The sequence below is a fragment of the Buteo buteo genome, chromosome 27, assembly GCF_964188355.1.
Source record: "Buteo buteo chromosome 27, bButBut1.hap1.1, whole genome shotgun sequence".
Lineage (NCBI taxonomy): Eukaryota > Metazoa > Chordata > Aves > Accipitriformes > Accipitridae > Buteo > Buteo buteo.
The window spans coordinates 9,866,445-9,881,126 of NC_134197.1; the positions used below are offsets into that span (position 1 = coordinate 9,866,445).

General features: G+C 36.3%; 1 protein-coding gene across 2 annotated transcripts in view; it reads left to right on the forward strand.

Annotated features, from left to right (window-relative positions):
* SMG1 (SMG1 nonsense mediated mRNA decay associated PI3K related kinase) overlaps window positions 1-14,682 on the forward strand; it is a 69,895-nt gene that overhangs the window by 43,180 nt on the left and 12,033 nt on the right. For both annotated transcript variants that reach the window (XM_075058720.1, XM_075058721.1), the window contains exons 29-48: window positions 374-494; window positions 1,191-1,439; window positions 1,747-2,031; window positions 3,044-3,188; window positions 3,474-3,612; window positions 3,916-4,146; window positions 4,244-4,421; window positions 5,253-5,414; window positions 5,741-5,958; window positions 6,160-6,314; window positions 7,272-7,494; window positions 8,480-8,726; window positions 9,346-9,575; window positions 10,146-10,394; window positions 10,786-10,924; window positions 11,012-11,121; window positions 11,734-11,952; window positions 12,384-12,574; window positions 13,196-13,368; window positions 13,752-14,031. In XM_075058720.1, the coding sequence (XP_074914821.1) occupies window positions 374-494; window positions 1,191-1,439; window positions 1,747-2,031; window positions 3,044-3,188; window positions 3,474-3,612; window positions 3,916-4,146; window positions 4,244-4,421; window positions 5,253-5,414; window positions 5,741-5,958; window positions 6,160-6,314; window positions 7,272-7,494; window positions 8,480-8,726; window positions 9,346-9,575; window positions 10,146-10,394; window positions 10,786-10,924; window positions 11,012-11,121; window positions 11,734-11,952; window positions 12,384-12,574; window positions 13,196-13,368; window positions 13,752-14,031 (3,944 nt within the window). The remainder of the gene's footprint in view (window positions 1-373; window positions 495-1,190; window positions 1,440-1,746; window positions 2,032-3,043; window positions 3,189-3,473; window positions 3,613-3,915; window positions 4,147-4,243; window positions 4,422-5,252; window positions 5,415-5,740; window positions 5,959-6,159; window positions 6,315-7,271; window positions 7,495-8,479; window positions 8,727-9,345; window positions 9,576-10,145; window positions 10,395-10,785; window positions 10,925-11,011; window positions 11,122-11,733; window positions 11,953-12,383; window positions 12,575-13,195; window positions 13,369-13,751; window positions 14,032-14,682) is intronic.

Sequence of the window (14,682 nt, forward strand, 5' to 3'; positions counted from 1 at the left end):
TTCCTACAACACACACATGTAGTTTAATTTAAAAGTAACTTTAAGATATTTATCAAAAAAAATCACTTCAGCAATTACAAACTCAATGTCAAACTTCAACCAGCATGGATGATCAAGTTCTAGTTTCTAATCATGTTGTTCAGAAAACAATTCTGCTTGATTTTGAGCTATTCTTAGTCTTGTTCTCAAAATCAAGCATGCCTTTCTAGAGTTGCATAAAACATTTGTGTTTTATTAGTTAATGTCAAAGAGTGGCTACCAATACAAATAAGAATGTTTACTCTGCACTGAAATGGTCTTTGGTTTTAATAAATGAAAATATATTTCAGTAGAGATGTCTGTCATGACAATTATACAACTTTTATGCCTTCAGGACTGTCTTATACCTCTCTTCAATGATGCTTTGAGGTCATGTAAACAGCATGATGTAAGGCCATGGATGCATGCACTGAGGTACACAGTGTACCAGAATCAACTGATGGAAAAACTTAAAGGTAAATAAGCTTCCATTTTAGTGTTATGAAAGGTAAATGCAGAATTTGAACTTAAATCTTCTGCTGAAAGCAGCAGCTGTGTCTTTCTATTGTTTAGATGAATTACTTTTTAAAAGCCAAGTTTTGGTTATTTAGCTGTCTTGCTTTACAACGAGGGGTCTCAATTACCATTGTAATATAGACAGTGTTAAAAAAAAAATTATTCTGAAATGCTTAGCAGTTCTATACTCATTCTTCTAATCGCACTTTACTTGCGCATCTTTTCATACTTTAAATGCTTTCACTTTTGAGCACTTCAACACTATCAATAATGGGTCTTTAAAAACAGTCATGAAAGCCATTTAAATGTGCAATATGATAAGAGGTAATAGGAGAAAAAGAAGTTATATCAGGGGACAAGTAAAATTCTTTGTTAAGAAGAATGCTTATAGTGAAAAAATCACTCTTTTGCCCGGCAGGTAATCTTATGGATATATGATTTATTTTTTTGTTTCAGATGGGGCATATAAATATTCTAGGCAGAAATGAAGTCATCTAACTTTTTGAAGGAGGTTTTAGGAAATACAAAAGAGCTGAGCAATTTTTTTTACTGATGGCCATGTACAGAATACATTGGGCAGAAATTATCTGTATAACCCAGGTGCAATTATTGTTTGTTTAATAATTTTGTTTACAATGTCTTGCTTTCTTCTTCAGAACCAACAGTCCCAATTAAAAGCCATCTAATGGAGCTGGGCTTAACAGCCGCGAAATTTGCACGGAAGCGAGGAAATATTGCCCTAGCTACACGACTGCTTGCCCAGTGCAGTGAGGTTCAGCTAGGAAAAACCACCACTGCACAAGACTTAGTCCAGCACTTCAAAAAATTGTCTGCACCGGGTCAGATAGATGAAAAATGGGGTCCTGAACTTGATATTGAGAAAACAAAATTGTTATATACAGCAGGTGAGTATTTGCTAATTATGTCGTAGATACTTGAGCTTCTTGTCCTTATAACCAGGCTAATTCCCCTGGCCTTGAAGAAATCATAATAGGACAGTATCATTAGGAACTGATTTCAGCCTATTAATTGTTGTCTCAGTCTGAAAATGTTTTCACAAGTCTTTTCTTACTTGTAATTTTTAACTTCAAAAGAAAATTTTCTTTATGAAAATATATTGTTACAAACTGTATCTGAATATGCTGAATTTCAGAAGAAGTGTTTTGAATAAAGTTAACAGTCTACTGAAGATCCACTTTTGATGATATGCAGGTCAGTCAACACATGCCATGGAAATGCTGAGTTCTTGTGCCATATCCTTTTGCAAATCTGCCAAAGCTGAATATGCAGTTGCTAAATCTATTCTCACGCTGGCTAAATGGATTCAAGCAGAATGGAAAGAGATTTCGGGACAGCTGAAACAAGTATATAGAGCTCGACAGCAGCAGAATCACACTGGTCTGTCTACCTTGTCTAAAAACATATATAATTTGATTGATCTCCCAGCTGTTAATACACTAGAAGAAGAATATCCTAGGATTGAAAGCGAATCTACAGGTAGATTTGTTCTCCTTCTTATTCTTTCTTTGTTAAATTAGTTACTGATGATTCCACTGAGGGATAGCACCAGTTATATTGATAAAGACTAGGTGATCCATCAATCATGTATTTGTTTTCCTAATACACGTATAAACAGTCTGTGTTTTGTGCAATAGGTAACTATATGCAGTTAAAAAACCCAAACACCTTAATATTGATATTTCATCTTACTTTCACATTTTTCTCATTCAAGTGATGGTGGCCTGGAATGTGTTTATTTTCTATGAGGATGATATCGAATTTTGTCATGCTTTTGTCTGCTTTCAGCTTCTGTATATGCTAAAGTTTGAATGAGATCTTTCAGATTAAGCATTGACAGGATTTATATTTTGAAGGCCCTGATAAGTGTGAAAAGCAGTTACCTTAGGTTTTCTCATTATCTTTAATGTATACTTAATTTGAACACTTCTGTTGTTGCCACAAATGTACTCTGATTCCCAATTTTCAGCATTTCTTCAAATGTCAAGATAAAGTTCTTTCTTTGCTTAAACATGGATTTCATAAATAACTTTGTTCCTCTCTTGCAGAGTCAGAATTATTTTAGAGCTGTTAATGGATGTTAAGTAGTAGGTGCTTTCTGACTTGATGGTGAAGAAAAATATATACACAAATAAAACACAAACACACTGCCCTAGGTACTTCGTAAAAGTCTGCTCTCTGAAACATCTTACTCTTTTGGAGATCATGAGTTTCTTGCCTCAGTTTCATCTTTCTGTGAATGAGAAAGCAATTGTAGAATAGAGTATAGGCAGTGGTTGTTAGCAAATGAAAAACTGGTCTTTGTTTTGCAGCCAGTGTCAGAACCGAAAAATAATTGCATTTTGGAAAATTTTGCACTCTTGGGTACTAACTTGACACGCCCCCCCCCCCAATTACATACTTAAAATGTTTTGGTGTTATGTTCTATGTTAGTGAAATCAGAAGTAGGTCTTGCATCATAACATATATTGTTCTATTTCTCCCATCACAGTAAATATTGGAGTTGGAGAACCTGACTTCATCTTGGGACAGCTGTATCACTTGTCTTCGGTACAGGCACCTGAAGTAGCCAAGTCTTGGGCAGCCCTGGCTAGTTGGGCTTATAGATGGGGCCGGAAAGTAGTTGATAATGCCAGGTAAATTCATCCTAATGTTTAAATTTATATGGCACAATTAGTTTTCTTAAGGTAAACTCTAGCTTTATATTTATGATTACTGTTCTTTCTGGTCCGAAGTTGCATGTGAATGGGAAACTGAATATTCTCTTGATTACTTGCCCTCTGTAGAAAGAAGCAAGTTTAATTCTGAGATAAGGATGAAGGTTTCTTCCTTCAAGAATTTTTACATATACAGTCGTAATGAGTTCAGTAGGTCTATGAATACTAATATATTGGGGATCAATAATTCATTAAATGTTACAGTCAGGGAGAAGGTGTTCGTCTGCTGCCCCGGGAAAAATCTGAGGTTCAGAACTTGCTTCCAGACAACGCTGCAGAGGAAGATAAAGAGAAAATCTATGGGATTCTTGGGCAGGCAGTGTGTCGTCCAGCTGGGATTCAAGTAAGCGTAAATTTTCTTGCTTAAAAAATGTTCAACTTCAGTGTGAACCTTATTTTTTCTCTACTTGTGATTCATATTAACTCTTGTAAATGTTTTAAAGTTAAAATTCAGACAATACCAGAGTTCTCTAAGAAACCATCTGTTAGCTAAGTGGTAATGTATCTGTTTTATGGACTATGGTAATGTGATCAAGTAATGCAGTTGTGTGAGTTGCCTAGACAAAAACTGGATTAGGAACTAATATTGCTTGTAGAAATGGTTGGAGGACCTAATAAAATCTGTTTTCTCTTTATTTGCATTTAGGATGAAGACATGACTCTACAAATCACTGAAAATGAAGACAATGAAGAAGATGATATGGTGGATGTTATATGGCGTCAGTTATTAACAAGTTGTCCCTGGCTTTCAGATCTTGATGAAAATGCAACAGAAGGGTTAATTAAAGTGTGGAGGAAAGTTGTAGACAGAATTTTCAGTCTCTATAAACTCTCCTGCAGTGCATACTTTACTTTCCTCAAACTCAATGCTGGTCAGGTTAGTGTTTGTGCTGATGAGGAAATCCAGTTACAAACTTTTCTAAATGATTATATAAACTAATACTTAGCTTAGAGGAGTATTTCTTTCTTTCAAGGTTCCACTTGATGAAGATGATCCCAGGCTGCACTTAAGAAATACTTCTGAGCAAAGCACTGATGATGTTATTGTGATGGCAACCCTGAGACTGTTACGATTGCTTGTGAAACATGCTGGAGAACTTAGACAGTATCTAGAGCATGGGCTAGAAACTACACCTACTGCTCCTTGGAGAGGTGAGTATATGTTATCTAGTTGTTAAAATTGATTTTGACATATTTTCTCTAAATACAAGCCAAGAAGTATTCATTGCACTTTCATAAAAAGTTTATTTAAGCATGATGGAAAGAGAGCCTGTCTTTTATTAAATAATTTCATTAAAGGTGTTCAAGTCTGCTGTGCACTCTGATCTTAAAATAGATAAGTAGCACAGATTCTGATCCCCTCCCTCCCCTGCCTTAAGACACTGAAAGGAGAAAGGAGATGTAGTTTGTGAAGTACTACATGATATTACCACCTTAAAAAAAGTGGGGTGGGTTTTTTTCCTAGCTACAGTTTGAAATGCAGTTAGAGAAAGATGTGTGGCTAAAGCCAGATGTCTCAGAAGTAGTTGTTTGTCACTACACTACTGGTTCTGGTTGCTCAGGGACTTTCCCACAAAAGGTTATTGAGTTAAAGTGTGGAAGGCAGCAGAAGAGGCCAGTAATTGCTAAATTGTACTTTTCTTTTGAAACATCCAGCTATGCTGACTTCAAGAACTATTAATGTGACTCTTCTTATTTTTGAAAAGTGATATAACAGATACAATATGCAAAACTCAATTCCAAGTGCTTGACTAAAGGGTTTATATATTGCATCTGATGTTATCTGTATTTGAATAGTAGAAGAAAATAAGCTATTGCCTGTACTGTGAAAGACAGTTATTTAAAAGAAGTTTTTATTGGGAAACTAGACACTTGCATTCTCCCAATGCAAAACCAGTATGCTTTTAAAAATAAAATAAAATTTCTACATCATTTGAAGTGAAATGAAATGAATCAACACATTTTCTTTTCCTGTTTATGAAGGTATTATACCTCAGCTTTTCTCCCGCCTGAATCACCCAGAAGTGTATGTTCGTCAGAGTATTTGCAACTTATTGTGTCGAGTGGCTCAAGATTCTCCTCATCTCATACTATATCCTGCAATAGTGGGTACCATTTCACTTAGCAGTGAATCCCAGACTTCAGGTATGGAGGAAAAAATAAATATACAAATACACTTTATCCAGTATATAAAAATATATTAGCTAAAGTGATACTGGTGGGTTGGTTTTTTTTTTCCCAGTAACTCTGTTACTTTCTATCTTATGAATATTTTTATTATGGGACCTCACTGATACCTTTAATTTGATTTACCAGTTTGGCAAATGAATTAGTTTTTTCAATTTTATCATCATAGACTTTGCCAGTACTTAATGTAATATGGAGACCTGATGCTAAACGAAGTATTGAGTGATGTATCTTTCAAGGCCAGAACAGTGTAGCTAATATTTTAACATCTGTTTTTAATTTAGGAAACAAGCTGCCTTCTGCCATCCCTACTTTGCTAGGTAATATTCAAGGAGAAGAACTGTTGGGTGGTGAATGTGATGGAGGGAGCCCCCCAGCTTCTCAAGAAAGTAGTAAAGATGACACAAAAGTTGGATTAAATGAAGATCAAGCAATGATGCAAGATTGTTACAGCAAAATTGTGGAGAAACTCTCTGCTGCAAATCCAACAATGGTATTGCAGGTAAGTAATCCAAACGTATGCTACTTGTGCTCTAATTTGAACCACAAAATATGTAATTTTTAAGTCTTGAGTAGACCTACTGAAAGTTTGGTGCATCTTTGCTCTTAGGCTGTCATCTTTTTTCCAAGTTGTTCAGTTACAAAAATAAGTCTTAATACTAGTACTCTTAAAAGTAAGTGAATCTTCATTTATTTTATACAGGTTCAGATGCTAGTGGCTGAGCTGCGCAGAGTTACAGTTCTTTGGGATGAACTTTGGTTGGGAGTTTTACTGCAGCAGCACATGTATGTCCTCAGAAGGATTCAACAACTGGAAGATGAAGTCAAGAGGGTCCAAAACAACAACACTTTACGGAAGTATGTCTTTTTTGAATAATTCAAGTGATAATTGTAACAAATGTTTGTTCTTGGGGAAGCATACAGTCAAACCGATCAACTGTGTTGTTGCTCCTGAATTCATACTATCCTAGGTGCTTCTCTGTCAGCCACTGACCTTATTTCAAGAACATTTTTATGCTACAGGTAGTACTCTAATCAAATGAGAAACAACAACAGTCTACCTGTGAATCCATGTTGGGATTTCCTTAGTAATAATATGTTCAAACCCAATGCATATTAAGTTGTGGATTATGAGATCCTATAGGTCATTTCCAAGGTCTGTCTTACAAGTCTGCAGAAATGAAGACAAGCATGTCAAAGGGTGTAATCTATTTGGAGTTTACTGTAAATACAGATATTTGGAGTAAACTAAAAGCAGATTAAGACATTGTTTTCAGTGTTTAGCAAGTCTTCCCCCCCTCATCTGGGTTCTCCTGTGAATGGATTTGTGGAAGAGGAAAGCCATTCACTGGGCACCTGGCTAAGCTTAAGAATGCCTCTTGAATAGTATAGTCAGGGCTGACATGGAATGGGAGAACAGCATGATCTGAATCTCTCTTTTCCCCTTCTTAATAACTGTGGTACATCCTCAGGAAGTAGTAGTAAAGAGCTCTTTTATTAAAGGAAATCAGTTGCTTGGAGTTGTTTGAGCTCTGAACTTCTCAGGGTTTCCAGTGGTGAAGAACCCAATTCAAATGTTTCAGTTTAAAAAAAAAAAAAAAAAAAAAAAGTGTGATTCAGAGGAACATGCTTTCAATGTGGAATGAAATACTCTTCCTTTTAATAGTTATGCTTGAAGACCTCATTTTAGAGATGTAATAATTTTCATGAATTCTTAGATGTCTCATTTGCAGTCTTACTTTAATGCTCTGCTTATGAAGTAACTTGGTTTTATGGAGTTAGAGGAAATTTTGTGGTTTTTTTGTTTTTTAATAGAGAGGAGAAAATAGCAATCATGCGTGAAAAGCATACAGCTCTAATGAAGCCCATTGTATTTGCTTTGGAACATGTACGGAGCATCACTGCAGCTCCTGCAGAAACTCCTCACGAGAAGTGGTTTCAGGATAACTACGGAGATGCAATTGAAAACGCGCTAGAGAAACTTAAGAATCCTTTGAATCCTGCTAAACCGGGAAGCAGCTGGCTCCCATTTAAAGAGGTATTATATGCACAGACTGAGAGTGCAATATAGAGACTCTTGACACTCCTGCTGCACCATGTGCTTGACCCACTCCTTAGTATTTTCTTGCTGTTCTCTTGCCACATGGCAATTGCAGCCTGAAACTTCATCTTCTCTGCAATCACCACAGGAATGCTAGACACTAAAGCACAGTAATATTTGCCTCTGTCACAAGTCCTATTGACTGTCTGTATTACTGCGTTTCTACCCAATGAAATTATTATTTTTTTTTTTTTCAGATCTTGCATCTTCTGCTGTCTGGGATGCTGTCAGTTTTGGGGGCAGAGGGCTTTATTTTTTTTAAATACTGTCTTTCTGAAACCCAATGCCATTTGAGCTTAGTTAACAAGTTGGCACTCTGGTTATCTAAGCATAGTCCTTGGGCTGTGCAGCAACCTTCAAATGATCAATCCTTCCCAGTGATACTTTGTATTTCAATTATGTGATCTTGTCTTAGTTTTTTTATGGGTCTGAGGAGAAACAACATACGTATTCATGTGGATAGACAGAGCTAACCTGGTGGTTTTTAAAAGTTTTGCTAGATAGAACCTAGGTTTTACACACAAATAGACTTTTCCTTTTGTAGTTCCCCTTCTGCTTTGCAGAGCAAGCAAGCATGCTGATTCATAAACAGAAGGTTGCTGAATGCTGCTGCCTTTGACCATAGTTCAAATATTTATAAATGCAGAGGCAAACCTCTTGAGGAGTTTGATTTGTTGTGACTTTGGTGCTTATCACCAGGCAGGGTGTGGTTGCTGCATAAAGGATGTTTTTTAGTTTTTGTCATCTTCATCCTAAGCTATAAATGGATTAGTAGGGTGGCAAGGATGAAAGGTAGTTTAAGAAAAATCTCCACACTTCCTGGAAGATGATCACCATTAAGTCTGTTTTGGTGGTGGGGTTTTTTTTAATGCTAGCTGTTAAGGTGAACCTCAACCTAAACCAAACAATTTCTTTGGAATAGGTTATGCTAAGTCTGCAGCAAAGAGCACAGAAACGGGCTAGTTACCTTTTACGACTTGAAGAAATCAGTCCTTGGTTGGCTGCCATGATGAACACTGAAATAGCACTTCCTGGAGAAGTATCTACCAGAGACACAGTCACAATTCACAGTGTGGGCAGCACCATCACAATCCTGCCTACCAAAACCAAACCTAAAAAGCTGCTTTTTCTGGGTTCAGATGGGAAGAACTATCCCTACCTGTTCAAAGGTAAGAAACTGAAATTTTCTCATACAAGTTACTGTCTCTTGTTATAAATTAGACTGTATTAAAGTTGGGAAGATGTATGGTTGCAACTTCTGTTTTATCTGCCTGCATGATATGGGGAAAGAGTTGTTTGGAGCATCTGCTCCCTCTCTTCCCTGCCTCCCACTTCACCATACATTTTCAAGGAATTTTGCCTTGTAAAGCTATAAGTCAGGGGTGTTTCAGATCCCTTCTTTATAAGGGTTGCATCAGAAACAGTGTTCTGCTTGCATAATGATAGGATTAGCTGGATGCACTTTTCCAGAAGCTTAAGGTATCACCCAGAAGAGAACTTGAGAGACTTCATGCCTTCCCTGTAAGGGAAAGACCTATTCGTTATGTTAGTAGCTGCTGTGTGTACTGCTCACGGAGAGAGCTGTCATAAACTGGTGATTCTAGTAGGTAAATGCTATGTAAACATCTAGGTTTAGGCTGAACAACTGATCCTTAATCAGCATAATTTATAAAGCTATTCATAGTCTGAAATGAAGTAGGATTTCAAAAACTGCTAAATTTGGGGCTTTAAGAGAAGAATTTTTTTTAATCTAGAAACTGAATTTGAGACAAAATAAATTTATTGCAGGTTTGGAAGACTTGCATCTAGATGAAAGAATTATGCAATTCTTATCAATTGTGAACACAATGTTTGCTACCATTAACCGTCAAGAGACACCAAGGTTCCATGCAAGGCACTACTCTGTGACGCCTCTGGGAACACGATCAGGCTTGATCCAGTGGGTGGATGGAGCTACACCTTTGTTTGGTCTTTACAAGCGGTGGCAACAGCGAGAAGCTGCTTTACAAGCACAAAAGGTAACAACTGTGTTTTGTGCCAGTTAGAACAATTTGGAAGGGAATCTTTTATTCTCGCTTGCTTTACAGTTCTAAATAACATAGTCTTAAAAAGATTGTGTTTTGTTCATAATAATACAGAATGGTTCTGTGTATTCGTATCTTGTGGGATTTCACCAGATGTCAATGGAATTGCATATATGTATTTATATATATTACAGTATTTAACTTAAATATACTGTTCTGGCATGATAATTCAAGGAGAACAGTTTTTGAACAAATAGAGTTAACCTTGGTTAAAATTATTTTAGTTCCATATCTCAATTGTTCATTCTCATTTCATTTTAAATATAGTTTCTACAGTTATATTTTTGAAATTTAACTTGATAAGAGTAGAGTTAGGCCAAAACCAATGCGTTTTCCGTTTATTTAGGCTTTTTTAACTATTGAATTTTTAAAGAATTCTCTGAGCTGTGGAAGTCATCCTCAGTAGAGGAGTTGATTTCATTTCATTCTCACCAAAACTGAATTTGGGATACTTTTCTGTGGTAATGAGTTGTGATATGTAAACTACCATTTTTACCTCTCTAGGCTCAAGATTCTTACCAGACTCCTCAGAATCCTGGAATAGTGCCTAGACCCAGTGAACTTTACTACAGTAAAATTGGACCCGCTTTAAAGGCGGTCGGGCTTAGTCTTGATGTGTCACGTCGTGACTGGCCCTTGAATGTCATGAGGGCTGTTCTAGAAGAACTGATGGAAGCAACTCCCCCGAATCTCCTAGCTAAGGAGCTCTGGTCATCATGTACTACACCAGATGAATGGTGGAGAGTTACACAGGTGAGTTACAACAAATACATTTTCCCTTTGAAAGGCTGTGTTTCTAATGGGATGAGGGGCAACAAATGCCTGGGATGTGTTCAAGCAATGATACTTGTGAGTTAGGTGAGCTAGCACTGCTGAAGTTTTATGTAACAGGAAATGTTGGCAATTGTATTATCTGGAATAAAAAATGGGCATACACCTGATAGCTCTACGTTATTATATTAGAATTATCAGCCTAAGACATGAAAACTCTTGTAAGATATCATCAGACAACAAATAGAAAACAGCTTGGAATAAGTTGGTTTGATTTGTCTTACACTTAAAATAATGTTTTAAGATGGTAGTCAGTCCAATGTGTTGGCAGAGGATTCCCACAAATAATTTTTTCCTGAAACTCTCTTTAAAGTCGTATGCAAGATCCACTGCAGTTATGTCCATGGTTGGCTACATCATTGGTCTTGGAGACAGACATCTGGATAATGTTCTTATAGATATGACTACAGGAGAAGTTGTCCACATAGATTATAATGTTTGCTTTGAAAAAGGTAATTTAAAAAATGCTATATGTTATTCAAATAAAAGGTTTCCCTTCTTGGTAATTAAAAGAAACAACTTATATTTTTATCTTAAAGGGAAAAGCCTTAGGGTACCAGAGAAGGTTCCGTTCCGGATGACGCACAATATTGAAACAGCACTTGGAGTGACAGGAGTAGAAGGGGTTTTCAGGCTTTCTTGTGAACAGGTAAGTTAAGAAACTTGCATAAAACTTGAGGGCTATCACTTGTCAAATACTCTTAGAACTTTTTTTATCAAACATTCTGCTGTTGATTTATAAATCCTTCCCCCTTTCTGCTGTGATTTTAATTGGACTCAGTTTAGGTACATCCTATAATAGGTATTTAAGAAATATGAGAATATTGGATAAATACATATGCAAGTAGTGCTACAACTACAGTTCGGGGGAAGGGGGAACTTGTAGCTCTAGATGTAAAATGTTATGTTTCTCCTGAAGCTTTTTTGTGAAGTTTTGCTTACCCTCTTTCTTCAGGACTTGTCCTTTATAAACATGACAGATATGTTTTTAAAAAGAAAAATGCTCTGAACAAAGGAGAGTTTTCTTCTTCAAGTGTCTGTTGCTAGAGTATAGAGTTTGTGTGGAAGGCTAGAACGCAATCTTTAGTTTTAGTGATGTTACTATAGGCTAGCTGCATTTGTACATATTGTGGTGTTCTTCCTATATTTGTAGTGGTTAGGGCTAAGTTAAGGATTTCTGTACCTACTCAAGTACACTATTTTGCATTTAAAATTTCACTGCTAGAAGGATAATGCAGAATGTGTTTAAAATATGATGCAGGTGCTTCATATTATGCGGCGTGGGAGAGAGACTTTGCTTACGTTGCTTGAAGCTTTTGTTTATGATCCTCTGGTGGACTGGACAGCAGGAGGCGAAGCAGGATTTGCTGGAGCTGTCTATGGTGGTGGTGGCCAGCAGGCTGAAAACAAACAGAGCAAAAGAGAAATGGAAAGAGATATTACACGTAGTCTCTTTTCTTCAAGAGTGGCTGAGATAAAGGTGAGTTTACTACAATAATTTTCTATTTTATAACTAAATTAGGCCCTATGCTTTCACTTAATTTATTTGCATTTTGAGGGTGGGTGGAAGAGGTGGTCTTTTATTAAAATAGTTCAAAAATTTTATTGAGCTAAATTGAGTTCGTATTGAGGGAAGTGCTTATACAGAACTTGCGAATATTTAGTTTTCATTTTCTGCGTGCTTAATTCTAAAACATGTTTTAATGTTTTGCTTGAATCTGGGCTAGAGGAATAATAATAGAGGTTTAGAGAGCAGTCTAAATAAAGAATGTCTGTTAAGCTTTAACACTTGTAGCACTAGGGTAGTCCTAGATGAACAACGTCATGGAAGGGTTAACTGCTGCCATATATTACTTTCTCTTACCTGCTTGAATTAAGTCCAGTTCCATAATGTCTGTGTCTTGGTTATAGGTTAACTGGTTTAAGAACAGAGATGAAATGCTTGCTGTGCTGCCAAAATTGGACGGTAGTTTAGAAGAGTATCTGAATCTGCAAGAGCAGTTGACAGATGTAGAAAAGTTGCAAGGAAAACTACTGGAGGAGATAGAATTCCTGGAAGGTGCAGAAGGAGTGGATCATCCCTCCCACACGCTTCAGCACAGGTACAGAGGAGCCAGGAATTCTGTCAGGAATCTCGCAGCTCAATACAAATGGTGGTTTAGTAATGTACTTATGAATTAAATGTTAGAAATGTATATATGAGCAAGATTAATAGCTGGCTAAAAGCTATTCTTACAGTAAGAAAGTCACTTCTTCTACAGAAGAACTGTTGAAACCATTTTCCTACTGAATAATCTTATTTATGTCCTACGTCTTGTACTCCATCAATGTAACTTGTGCTAGTATGTGTTCTACACTTGACCCTCAAGACAAGAGACAGAATGTGCTGAATGTGGTGTCCCATCAAATTAATCCACATAATGCAGCTATTGATAAATAGCACAAAAATCTTTTCATCTAAGTTGCTAATTCTTTAACTTATTTTTCAAGTTTATTTGAAATTGATCAAGGATTTCAGAATTACATGAGTATGCACATACATTCATTATTTTGTAGGAAAACAATTATTAACAATATTGTTGAAGTTTTAAGTAATTGGTAAGAATATATTCACTTTCTGGTCAACAAGGTAGTTGTATTGTTCAATATGGTTTTGTATTCAATAGGGTTAAGTATTTTTTTTCTTGTAGTACTTACTTGATTATGTGGCTTCAATAATTCAGGTATTCTGAGCACACACAATTGCAGTCTCAACAAAGAGCTGTCCAAGAAGCAATCCAGGTGAAGCTGAATGAGTTTGAGCAGTGGATAACACATTACCAGACTGCTTTCAGTAATTTAGAGGCAACACAACTTGCAAGTCTTCTTCAAGAAATTAGCACACAAATGGACCTAGGTATAAAACAGTATTTGTGGGGTTTTTTAATGATTTGAAAATAACTAGAGTTTAATATCAGGAGGTATTATGAGTATCCTTTAACTTAAAGGCAAGGACCTGTATATAATAAATGAAAAGAAAGGGGGTTCTTTAAAGGGTGGTTTAGAGCACCTCAAGGTTTCTGTGGCAAGCTGTCTGAAGGAATTTGTCAGTCTTACCCTAGCTGGGCATGAGATTATTCTCTTACCTTGTGCTGAACATTCTCAATATGAATTCACTATGCCTCCTTTATCACAACTAAAAGAGTATTTTTGAAAAGTTGTTAATGCTCAGTATTTGTATGGTATAAAATATGTATGCTTCAGAGATGCGTCTTAATTTTTAACCATCTTTCTTAAAAGGTCCTCCAAGTTATGTACCAGCAACAGCATTTCTGCAAAATGCAGGCCAGGCACATCTAATCAGTCAGTGTGAACAACTGGAAGGAGAAGTTGGTGCTCTTCTCCAGCAGAGAAGATCCGTGTTACGTGGTTGTCTTGAACAATTGCACAACTATGCAACAGTAGCTCTTCAGTATCCAAAAGCTGTGTTTCAGAAGCACCGAATAGAGCAGTGGAAAACCTGGATGGAAGAACTCATCTGTAACATGACAATAGAGCGTTGTCAGGATATCTTTAGGAAGTAAGTTGACAGAATACTAGATTGTTTAAAGAATTTAATTTTCAAGCTACTTCAGGATTCTAATTTCTAATTAAAATGAATACTTTTGTGAGGACTGATCTAATTGTAAAGCAAGACAAGATTAAGTTGTAATTCCAAGAGTTTGGAGAAAATACTTAAATTAAATTAAATACTGCTTTAAAAATACTGTTCCAGAGTTTAATCTGTGTACTGTAAAAAGAAAACCAACTAATGTTGCCCAGTAATGAACAAATGAGGAACCATGTTTGTGGCTTTAGGGTAGTGGTATTTAGGGGTTTTAGAAAATTCTAGTATTTAAAAATCACTTAAGTCAACTAAAGACTTTTTTATTAAAGCAGATTTTCAAGCAATTATTTTTTTTTCTTCTAAAGTCAGGCCATTTCAGCGTTATTAGTGCTTGGCTTACAAGATCTAGATTGTGTTCAAGCATTTACACTGAAACCTGTTTCCTTCCTATTTCTTATCTTCTAGTCATTCTTTGCCTCAAGGACTACTGTTTGTTTTCTGTCCTTGCGAATAGGTATGAAATGTGGTCTGTTCTAGGACTTTATGAAAGTGTCATTAGGGTAGCCATCAACTGCTGTGGTATTTAGAGTTGATACGGAATAGGTGATGTGGGAACTGTTTAAC